This window comes from Buceros rhinoceros, unplaced genomic scaffold (assembly GCF_000710305.1).
Source record: "Buceros rhinoceros silvestris isolate BGI_N320 unplaced genomic scaffold, ASM71030v1 scaffold35486, whole genome shotgun sequence".
Lineage (NCBI taxonomy): Eukaryota > Metazoa > Chordata > Aves > Bucerotiformes > Bucerotidae > Buceros > Buceros rhinoceros.
In genome coordinates, this window is record NW_010416346.1 from 1 (window position 1) to 12,808 (window position 12,808).

General features: G+C 37.2%; 1 protein-coding gene across 1 annotated transcript; it reads right to left on the bottom strand.

Annotated features, from left to right (window-relative positions):
• Positions 1-306: 306 nt before the first annotated feature.
• On the bottom strand, positions 307-10,980 carry LOC104494881 (protein broad-minded-like; the record flags this gene model as incomplete). Its single annotated transcript, XM_010137776.1, has 10 exons — positions 10,826-10,980; positions 7,611-7,772; positions 5,028-5,205; positions 4,322-4,393; positions 3,029-3,154; positions 2,032-2,110; positions 1,790-1,890; positions 1,651-1,712; positions 1,080-1,224; positions 307-366 (listed from the first exon to the last, which is right to left on the bottom strand). Coding segments are annotated over exons 1-10 (1,140 nt in total), but the record flags the coding sequence as incomplete, so codon positions are not given.
• Positions 10,981-12,808: the final 1,828 nt, after the last annotated feature.

Consider the following 12,808-nt stretch of genomic DNA (forward strand, 5'->3'; position numbering starts at 1 on the left):
ATGCCCCCCTTCTCAAACCGCGACAATATGAATGGAATGTAAGGAATGAATAAGTAATAATCCTAATAAAACACTTGCTATAAATCATCAAAACTTCCCATTACTCAGAGCTGGTCACACACCCTTCTTCGCATTTAACAATGACTCCTTTAAGCAAAGGGAAATTAAAAAAAAAAAATTAAAATCCAAAAGACTCATCTAGCTAAAGAACATGGAACAAAAGGGAAAATAGTTAAAAAAAATTTCAAGCCACAATGCACAAAGCAAGAATAAATTCCAAGTAAATCAGACCCGGGAAACACTTACCAAGGATTTATATTTCTTTTCCAAAAGCCTAAATACCACTGCTCTGCTGTAATACGCATGCTAAAATGAGAAAGAAGACAATATCAACATCAAACATCAATGTTTTATTTTTTAATCAAAAGGTAGAAGTTATCTCCTCTTCTGTTCTATTAGGGATCCCAGGTGCAGCACATATTCAATGTACTGATCTTCAGCATGTGTAAACCAGTGGAGCCTTTTGTCTGCAGTACATTTAAGATGACAAAAAAAGTACATCATTAGGAAAATGTGTAACAAAACTTGCAATAACACAGAAAACCAGTAACTACGCTGAAATGTCGAGTCTATGTGTTCTGACCTCACCATGTAAATCCTACATCGTAAGTTTACATGTGGCAGGCTGTAAAAAGTTCTAATGTCCACTGGGGGTTAGCCAGTTGTGTGCAGTGTATCATATGTATAACTGTTCTTCAGGGTCATCACTTCTTCTAAAAAAATACTTGCATCTGGTGGTGGCTGTCAGTCAATTACAACTAAGGGACTGAAGTCACAATTCCCAGAAATTTTATGAAAACAAGTAACTGAGAAGAAATGGAGGGAGAGAGTAGTGTTAAAGGGCAAATGCCTAAAAAAACCAAACAACCCAGATGTCCTTAATTACTGTACTCATTATAGTTGTTATCAGGACACAATAGGTCTGTGGTAAGCACAGACAAAACTCAAACTTTTCACAGTACACGTCAGACATGAGCCAGGTATGGGATGTTAAGGGTTGGGTTTTTTTTTTACCTTACCGTCCACTTTTTAAACCACACTGCTTTGATATCCAGCAGAGCCAAGAAGTAGACTGGACTCAAAAAGTCCGAAGAGGCAGGATGAATAGGCTCGTGTTTCACTGACAGAAGTGACAAGGTACTGTCCACTACTTCTTCCATGTACCTTATAACATAAACAGGAAAAAATGAATAGAAAACAAAAAATAATTTAAGTCTTTCCATCAATAATATACAGGAACAAATTTCTCATAAAACCTAGTTGTTCAAATAAATCATAAATATCAGCAACATTAACTTGATTTTGTAAGGATATTAATTCTTCATATTACCATGAATAAAGGTAATACTGATACACATGTGTATTCTGCTAAATTACTGCATGGTTTTTAAGTGCTAAATATTATATTTGTTACTTTGTAAAATGTCCAAATCGTTTTTGTTAAAAAGCGCTTAGAATGTCTACTTTCCCCCCTTATCACTGACCAGTCATCTGTACACCCTCTAATCAACCCTAAAATTACGTGCATCTAAATATATGTTGAAAATCATTAAATTAAGAAACAGTGACGGGTTTCTGAAGGTGACATACTTTTCTGGATAACGAATCCAGGAAGACGGAGCTTCCTTTTGATACTCATTTAAAAGGCGGACCTGAAAACATAATTATTAAAATTTAAAAATAAATAATGCATGACGTTCTAGTAATGATAAAAACCCCTCAGTTATACCTTTTTAAGTAAACGATTTGTATCTGTGTTTGATACATCCAGACCAGCTGAAATACGAAGAGAATACTCTCCAGAAAGAAAGCACAACTCCAAATGTCTTGCTAAAAAAGAAGGAAAAACACAAATGCAGTTCCATGACGATAGCGACAAAACAGACTGTACTATACAGCTTCATTATGAAAGTTAACTGATTTTCAGGAAGCACGCGACTCAAAGTCTTAAATGTAATTAAATGCACATACCTAGACTTGTATAGACTTCTCTTGTCATATTGAATGGAGACGAAGAAAGGGTTTTTGCATAGAACTTAAGAATTTTCTCCTAATGGAGAAAAAGCAAGTAACATATTAAACGGTCATGTAACTGTGGATTATTATTGCACAATACTCAGTATGTAGTGGCATCATGCTTAATACTATACATTGCTACAGACGTTTAGCATTTTTTATAAAAATATGCAGTTTGGGACCACAGAAACCCACAGTCCAAAGGGAATTTTACTCAAGTACTTTCACCGACCACACCACTGCAAAGCCTCACTGAAATCCAAAGAAGGAGATGAGGGAATATTACTGTACTTTTCCATTAACATTAATATTCTTATGTTATTAAATAGATGAGTGGTTTGTAACTAGTGGTTTGTTCTATAAGAAACTGTAGACTTCAAGCTGAAAAAGGTACACACGACAGCAGCTGGGGCAACTTTCCTATTTATCTGGTAATCACTTCAAAATTCAAAGAAAAAGAAAAATAAAAAGGGAGGAAAAAGAAGAAAAAAGCTTAACTGGCATAATAAATAATCTAAAAGCATTTTAAGCAGCTGCCATTTTTCTCCTCATCAGCACCTGAGTAATAATATTATGTATCATTTTCTCATCATCACATAGTCCTCACTTAAATAGGAAATATTAACATGACGTTTTACAGAAGAGTTTTGTCAATGTTTTTTATTTTGCATGTCTGTCTGTGAAAATATTCGAACCTATTTGTTCCCATTAGAAGGTATGAAAGGGAGCACCCCAGTGTCTAGAAATCCTACTGAAGCCTGTTGCAACCCTTTAAATCAAGGCCTACTGGAATCCTATAGTTCTTTTACTTCAGAAAGGATTTTTGTGATACATACACAAATAATAAAATGTCTTGGGACCCTGCGGAACTACTCATAACATGCACGTAACTTCTTCAGAATTCTTTACTACAGCTTCACAGCTGCTGACTACATAAAGAACACAAGCTTACGCTGAACGTTGGATCAGGATCTGACAGAGACGTCGTTAGATGCCTACGCAGATGCGGCCAACTCTCAGAGTTCAGTATATCGGAGGGAGGGGCAGAGCACAATGTCTGCAGCGCTTCTTGGCGAACCTGAAGTGATCAAAAAGGTAAAGGCCACAAATCTCTTCACAGCAAGTTCTTAAATACGTAATTTATAATATAATTTGGAGGAAGGAAGGAACAGAACCTGGCTGTAGAACAAGGAATTCCAGATCTTCCGCTATATTTTTATGATAATTTACACACAACACTACATCACTGAGAATAAAAAAGCAGCATATATTTGAAGAAGCAACAAACCATTTTCTGTAAGTTTTCAATTCCGGATGCAAGGATTATGTTCTACTTTCTGCCTGTGATCAAGTGTTTTGTTACCAGGGAATATAGGCAACTATCACCAAAGAGTACAAATGTGCCTAACAGCTCTCTAAAACGCCAGTGAAGCAAAGTGGAGGCAGTTATTACACACGCTGTTTTACTGCTGAATTTTCATCAGCATTATAATCTAAAGAATTTCAAGTAACTTTTTTTTGTTCTATTCGTAGACAACTGTAACATCTAGTAATTTATATTACTGAAATAATCTGTAGGAAATTTTAACAATATTTAATAGCATCAGACCTTTTACCTGGTTTTCTAGTAGAACTTCATCACTATGTTTATACTCCTTCCCACCTACCACGTCTTTTGCAACTGCCAGACAATCCCAAACAAATCTTACTGAGACATCATCACAAAATGATGGTTCTCAAAGCTTCAAAAACATCAGCAGCTGGTGCTGATGGGCAGTTACAGACCCAAACCAGTACTGCCACTGACAAGAAGGCAAACCTAATTTGGACTATATATTCCATCTGGCAGCAGCTTTTTGGCAAATCAGCATACATCGCTCTTCTGATAGAAGTGACGCAAAGGACAATACAGAAGAGACCAAGAAGTGCAAGGGGCGCGTATACAGGAAAATAAGCTTCAGTAACTATTTCTCACAGAATTTTCCAGACTAAAGTAGCCCATCTATTGCACATAAACTCCTAACAAAAAAAAATTATGCTTGCTGCAGCACTAGCTATTGAACCAGATGGGCATGAACAACAAAACACTGCCCTGCAGAGCAGTTGCCACACTGAGACCACAAAGTACGACCCAAAGACAAGATTTCAGTGAGGTACATATGAACTCTTATGTCCATATAGTATGTTTTCCAACATGCCATTAACATTCATTTTATCAGTAGTGTTTTATTTCTTTTAAACTTACTTCCTTAGGCTGAAGAGGGTCAAGCCTTTCTGCAAGCAGCTGCAATTGTTCTTGAGTCATGAATGTGTAACTCTGTAATATACATTACAAAATCATCGTTAGTACATTTTATTACTCTCAACAGCAGATCAAACTCAGTCTTTCTGATATCTAGTTTACTTCTAATAATTAGGACTCCAACCTTTATATTAATTTAACAAGGAAGTCAACATTCGAGATGTTTTCTACCGTTTGTCCAAAGTTAAATTTACAGCAACAAAATTACTGTCACATATTTTGCTTTGCTTTACTTAAGTTTCCTGTATCTTCATAAAACCTTTTATTCATTCCATAAGTCATACAGGATAGTTCAGGAGTCTGGAAATCAACTACACATTACCTGGCTCCTAAAGTAAAAACACCAAAGATAGACAATGCTTTTACCCTTATTTTACCTTGTTCTATGCAGTACTTGCATTGGTACTTTAGAGCATACAGGCATCATATTAATCTCACCCTAATCTCTGACTCTGTCTATAAAGGTTAGATAGCCAGTATAAGCCGAGTACTTCAGAGTGAAAGAAAGGAAATTAATTCATTTTGGGACATATCAAAGACAGGATGGATGAATCTTTTTCTAGGGCCGTTCTCAACCTCCACTGACAGAAACTTAACCGTTTTGCAGCAGCATGCTTATTTTGTAACAGAGAGAGAGAACACAGTGTACTTGGTTGAAGGAGGAGTCGCTGTCAGAACAGTTGTCTCTGTAACAGCCGCTCTGATGTTCCTTCTTTGCTTTACTATCCAACTCCTTATCACGCATCCGATCCTCTTCAAACTTGTTAATCAGAGATTCTACCACAACCATCATGACGTTCTTCAGGGCGTGCATCATTTCTCTGTATCTTCAAAGTAAAGATGATTTTAATCATAAAAATCATTTAAATTACTAATAAAAAAAAAAATCCCTAAATTGTAAGTAAATGAATATGGCATAATGCTTAGACCTAAACTCACTGAGTTTACATAAATGAATGAAAAACACATGCAAATCCAAAATGAGCACCAACACAGGTGTCGTTTAAATGTTTCAGATAACTGTAGTTTTAAACTACAACAGAATTCCTTTTTGACCTTCCGTAACCATTCAATGAAATACTACTTACATAATCCCATACAGAGAGGTTCTTAAGAATGAACAACGTGAAACCACCAAAAGGGAGAATCTGCTACCTCTCAAATTAAAAACAAAAGCTACAGACATACTTAGTTCATGGGAGCTTCTTCTAATGACTAAGGTCCTCATTCTCAAAACAAAAACACACAAACAGCGTAATCTGAGAAACAGTCATCCTAACATCTGTTGCATAGGTGAAAACAAAAGCCAAGTGTAGTTAAGAACTGCCTTTCACATAATGTGCTATGAAAATAGAGAACATATGGCGAAGGAGTTCAATTCTTTAATACATTTTTCTCCATAAACACTTTTAGGCATGCTGCCTACCACAGAAAATGGGTAATTGCAATGAACAGACCTGGAACCTTGATTGACACTGAAATTATATCAAGACCATTACAGTAAGACCCAACAATGTTTGAGCAGAGTTCAGAATGCATGCAGACAGCTGACAAGAAAAGGACCCTATAAAAGCACGGTTCATAAAACGTATTTCCATGTATTTTAGATAAGAAACCTTCTGAAAACAAACAGAAAATAAAATCTTCTAGAACAGATACATAAACAATCTTTTAATTCCTTTCTTACTGAGGACACATAGTGAACAATAAAACAATCCTAACAATCCTAGTTTCAACAAAAGAGAGGTGGAGATGAAGTGAAGATTATGTATAAAAATGAGTGAAAAAAATAGTTCAGTGGTGTGTAAAACCATTCTGGTGGTTAAAATACGTGACAAAAAGTGGTTTTTTTGCTTTCTCCTTCTGCAACACAAACTTAACCTTTGATGGTAAAAGAGTGGGAGGTTCATTGGTTGTTTTTCATCTTTCAACAATGACATTGTAGGTGCTCACTTTAATTTCAATGTTTTTGATATTGCAATGGTTCATTTTCAGTAAAACCCTCATCACAGCTCTCTATGGCAATTAGAAACATAGAGGCAAGGACCCGATTCACTACGATGACAAAAGCAAACTGCCTGTTTTAATTAAAGAAATCATACTTTCAGAACTGCTTTAAGCATTACCATGTAGTTAGATTTTGCACAGGGATGCCAAACCAATGTGATGCACTGACTATGCTTTTGAAGCTTTACATATTTTCTGGAAATAACAGCTGTAAATACCAAAACCCACTTTGGAAGCACTACTGACCACTGCTTGAAAGAATCTCAGCAATTATCTGCCCATGCAAATTTGAAATCCAAAGCATGACAATTCAGTAAAAGCTACCCGCCTCTGTATTCCAAGAGAAAGTTATTTTAACGTCCATGGGAAGGTGAATAAAGTTAGTAGAGAAGAGATGACTAAGAAAAGAATTTAACTGGTACTCACAGAGGTTTTTCTCTTTAAGGCTTCTTTACTTTGAACACAGCTTACCATGTTCAAAGCCAATAAATCTAGACCACAGAACCTGCAATATGCTGCTGTGTGGTTCTGCACATCTGACAGCCATGAGTCAAAAAGCCTGAACAATAATACGCAGCTGGTGCACATGCCAGTTCTACATCATATAGACAGCACTGCAGAAGTACCTTTGCACATACACTAAAATACAAAGCCAGGCAGCTCAAACTTCAATTTTTTAACTAGTCCATGAAAGCAGATCTGACTGAATATACCACTCCCACAGGACACCAGGGTGGAATCCACTGAAGCAGTCGTAAAAACAATACACATGAAGTCTAGAGGGTGTTGTTTGTTTTTTCTTTTAGAAAACAACATTGTCATGCAGGCTCTCCACTTATATCTGAAGAAATTATCAAACTGTAATACCTGTTAAAAACGATTTTTCCTTTAGGCCAACTTCCATATCACAACTGAATTTAATTTGCAGCTAGTGAAACAGCATAAGAAGTGATTCTTCTCCTACCCCTGCCCAACCCTAGCCCTAGATACCTCAGAAACCTCAGATTTGCTACCAATTCTCTTATGCAATAGTTCATTCTCTTAATTCCAGGGCAAGACGAAGCGTGACAAACTGCCGTGTAGGGTGGAAACATATGAATTGCCTAGCAATTATTTTTGAGAGCAAAGAATCACTTTTGTTACCCACTGGTTCAGAATTTACTTTTTCAAAACAAGTTCTGGAAAGGAGAAAGGAAGAAACATGAATGTGAATTACACTACTTACTCTTTTGATTCACGGGTCTTCTTAGTGACATGTTGGACAAGCGCGTCATAGCCAGATACTTCACCCTGACTTTGAGCAGAAGTAAATTTTTCTGTTTCTTCTTCAATCACAGATCCCACAGTAGTACTTATGTATTGTCTAAGGTATTTCACAAACTCATAGCTGCAAAAAATATACAAAATTAAAATGTAACAGATTTCTTGAGCTCACCATCAAACATTTTCAACATTGTATTAACATTCGCTGTCTTCTCTCCCAGCAGACCTTAAGGTAAGGGCTTATGGCTTCAAGACAAATAAACTTCAACAGAGAAAAAAAAAAAAAAAACAAAAAACCAAACCCACAATAAAGTTTGATTTTCTTCAGTGTGGTTGTTATCAGCATATTCCAGGAATCAACAATATCAAATAGTTTCTAATTTCCTGTTGTGCTTCTTCTAACTGTAAAAACCTGCTCACACGAAGTTTTGTAGACAAAAATCATGGAACATCAAGAAAACTCAAATTTAAAATTCCAAACAAAATACTACTTGGAGCATCCTGAGCACAGCACTGTCTTATGGCAGATCCACCTGGTACTATTGTTTATGCAGGATACATACAAAATGAGAAGAAACACAGAAAACACAATTTATAAATTGGAGTGTATGAGCCTGTCTAAGGCTTATGAAAATCTGTGTGTCGTTACAGTATGCAGATGATCTCAGTCAAATTGACAAATGAGCTGCCTGTGATTGGATGTACAGGTTAAACATAACTCTTATTATTAGACACTCACAGAAACTTCTTTAAACAAAAGAGTAATAAGAGGGGGATTTCAAATGAAAGACTCTCACTGGTTCATCAGACTATATTAGCCATAGAAATTGCTAAGAAGTAGTGCTCAGAGTATATAAATTTTTTCTGTTGCTAGTCTTCTGATTTGTATAAAGGACAAGGCAAACAAACACACAAAAAAGTAATCATATGTAAGCAGTAGACGCATCACTATATCTTCATTACATCAAACGCTGATGTGCAACTGCTTTATGTTAATTTGGGCAAGTACAGAGTGAAAAAGATGCAAATAAAAAATTCAGTTCACTGTGTAGGCACAGAGTCCAAAGAGATAAAATGGAAATGTAAATAAAAACAACTGTTGCAACAGGCAGCAGCTTTGGCCTTTCTTGGATGTTAAAAAGAGAAAAAATCATCATCAGACTACGTTCACAATATATAAAAAAATAAGCACAGAAAATAGTCTCTTCTGTCATGAAATGTTTCTCCTTGCCTACCTTGGGTTACATCAGGTGTAACAGACCTTTTTTTTAATTTTTCCTCTATTTCCCACTTCTTTCCATTCTACATCACTTTTGCTCTCAGTCACAGTAACAGAAAGACATCTCAAGAAATACGCAAACATGTTTAATTGCGTTTTCTTTTGTCTTCAAGGCTGACTCTTTACTTCTGCAGTAACAAAATTGCACCAGGCACGACTCTCCACTAACTGAAAGCTTTCATAAAGCTCTCTCCCATTTGCCTTACGACAGTAACATTTCCAGGGTACATGTTTCTGCAGTGACTGCTTCACTCTGAAATACGCAGCAATCACACCATTATTTATGCTGTGTATTTATGTATGGGTCTGCTTGATGTCCTAGCCCTGATCTTCTACGTCATTCTTCCACTTCAAAAATGTTTTGTAACAAGTGTTTCAGCAACGACAGAACTACTTCTTTGCACACAGAATCAAGTAAGACTCGATCTTCCTACACAAAGGAAGCACCAGGAAAAAAAAAAGTGTTAAAAGACCTCTGGGACTTTAAGGAAAAATTACAACAGAAAACATACTATAGTTAAAAATCCTGGTTTCTATTACTGCACCTAAGTTTAAGACTTTTCTCAGTGTCATTGGGGTCACCAACGTTTTAACGCCACAGAAAGAGTAATGGATGCCATGGTTTCACTGTTCTGAAGGGGAAAGCTATGTGCACATTGTCCCCACCCGCTGCAGACTTTACTCCCTCACCCTGGGTATTCTCCTAATAAATCCTCAGAAGAAATACTGACAAAACTCATTTCATAACTTTTTGGTTGTTTGGGTTTTCGTTCAAATAAAAATGTTTTTCCTACAAAATTACATGTGTTTTTCAACTTCGATATGTTTCTAACCAACTTTTTTACTCCCATGCTTGTCACCCGGTAACCCGGTCACACAACCGCCAACAAAAGCATTACCTGACACAACCTGTAATACAAATTAAAAATGAACTAAAACACATATTAAAGAATACATTTAGTGGCTTCAGAACATACAAAAGCAGAAAAGTTTTAAAATTATTATGAAATTTTAGATAAGCCCTAGTTCTACTTCACTTCTTAACTTTTTTTTTTTTTTAACTTTTACCTAAGGTCTCCCACTGACAAAGCAATGCCAAGAACAAGAGAAATTTTAGACCATGTAGATAGTGCCACTCCTGTAAAACTGGCAGGGAACCACCTTTCTCAGAAGTCAGGTCGCAGAACTCTGGTCCTTATTAACATGTCTTCAAGGTCATTTCAGTTTTGATATTCTCTTAATTTGTCATAAATACATAATAAAAATCTCCCACGTAGTAAAAATATAAACCAGTCAGAATACCACCGGAAGGAGAGAAGTGTGGGCTCCAGAGGGCTCGACACACTGATTTAACAGAAGCGTGATGGGGATACCTTTATGCTTCATTCAAACCAAAAATTAAGAGAACTACTACCTGAGAAGACATACAAGGGCTCAGTAATACAAGCCAGACAGAACAATCAAATCAAGCAGCCTTCTAAAAATCCACCTTATTTTGAAAAGCAAAATTATATCATCTAGGAGGTGTCAAAAATACTGCCTGGCAGCCTTCACAGAGGGTTTCTTCCAGCCTCTGCTCATGCGTGCACCTGCACCAGAGTTGTCTAAGCCAGGTAGTTCTGCAAGTTCCTCTTTCACAAACAGCTCATCAATTACTCTTACAGTAAAAATAGAATGCCAAGCATGAAAAAATAAAAGAAAAAAAACAGGAAATGGTAAAATAAATTTTATTGTCTAAATTAACATGTTTTCAGAGTTAATTAGTGACAGGAATATCTCTACATATAAATACATACACATTGACACAGCAATTTAAATTGTAAACATTTGCCTGGGACTACAGAGTTCAAAATATTTCACGTCCTTCAAAATATTAAAAACAGCAAAAATATTTTTACTTGTGGAAATTCTCATCTGTTTCCTCCAAATGCAAGAGAATCTCTTCTGCGCACTCTGCTGATGGGGCTGCAGTGATTTTTTCCTTCACACTCTGCAGCAACTGTCTAAGCATAGACTGTAACAGAGCTTCATCTTCGCTTGTAAACTGAGACATCTGTAGAAAGCAAATACAAGAACAACAAGATCTATTAGTCTGGGGGGGTTTTCCTCCCCTCCAAATGCTAAACAAAAAAAAAAAAGAAAGCATAAATCTCTTAAATTGCTATTTTTTTCCTGTTAAGGACAGCATCAGACTTTCTATCAGAAGACACAATCACAGACAGGAAATATTTGACAAGCTGATCTTAGACAAACTGAAAACAAAACAAAATCCATTTTAATAAACCACCTGCTACCTTAGTGCAATATTGTTTTTCTTAGAAAAGCCTGAATATTCCCGTTCATAGTTGCTTGCAGGCTTTTCCACTGAATCAGCACAGGACTACCATAATTTTTAAAAAACAGGGTTTTACAGATGTAATGCCTGTCCCTCGATGAGAAACCTCTACAAGGCTCTCAGCTGATTCTCGTCCACTCTCCCCACCCTGCTCTGAGGTTTGGATCCCTCTGCTCAGAGCTGTTGCCGTGCCCATGATCGAAGGTGCTGGCAACTTTTGCAAGGGCCAGGTGGAGTTACCAGAACTGTTTAATTTCCCTGCGGTCATCAGCTGCAGTGACCTGACAGAGTCCTGTCAATTTAACCCTGCAGCTATTGGGAAGAACCGGGAGGAGCTGCAAACATCAGTGAAGTGCAGAACACAGTGTCTTATCAGTTTAATTTTCAAAGGTTGCAAAAAACCCACAAAAGCTCCTTTTCTATCTGGTTTAATTAATTAACCTAAATTCATGGCTTAAACTTCTTTATATGCCAAGGAATTCTTCCAACCCCCAGTGGCAGTTCTAGCTTATAGGAAAAATTATTTAAAGAACTTTGACCTTTTTTTTTTAATAACAGAAAAAGGTCAAAGATTCTCTAAGCATCTCTGAAGTAACAATACTCACACTTGAAAGAACCAGTGTAATAAATCACTCCTTCAGACTTAAACACTACTAACTAACAAAAATAAACAAAAAAAACCACTACAAAACAAAGCCATGCAGCACCGGATGGAGACGTCACCCTTTAGCAGAGGTGCCTTGAGCTGGCAGTTCTCTGTGAGGACTAGCACAGCTGGTACACATTTCACTTTAGTCAAATGTAACTAACTCAACATCAACTCAATCATCTTATCAGAAATAGAATTAAAATTAAAAACAAACACACGATAAAAGCAAAACCTGCAAAAAAAGAACAGAAATCCCTTGTTATAATCTTCCTCCTCATTTGCAGTCCTCTTTCTTATAAATTAAGGTATTTCATCAAGTCCATCTTTAGGACTATAGAAACCACTCCCATAAGTCTTACATTTTGTCCTTAACCCTGGGTAATATCTCAATCCCCTGCAAAAAGAAATTCACTTACTATTTCGGTATAACGCAGCAGTTTTAAAAGGGCCAGTACGGGGGCCCTGGCTGGCAATCCGCCCCACTCCAATTATTCACTATGACACTATTGCAGTTTCACCTCCAGCTTGCTTCGGACAGTCTTGCCCGACTCATGTAACCGCTAACAGCTGTCTTCAAATGAATCGGTAAGGCCCTGTGGGCTGCTGGGCTTGGTTTTTTTCCCCAGCAGGCACATCCCGCATTCAGCCGCCGGGTAAAATTTAATCGAGCATTTCTCCCTAAAAAACTTGACCCCACGCCCCGTTTGTGCAGTTTGTTCAAGTTCTAACGCTCCTGTTCCCGGCACTGTCCTACAGCTGCAAACCCTGCCCCGAAGCCACGGGGTGATCCAGCTGCGGCCTGTTGTAGCCCGCGTTTAAAATCCTTACACCAGCCCTTGCCTGAGAAGGCCTCTGAACCGCAGCCCCCGCCGCCCGCACGGCCTGGCCCCGAGACCC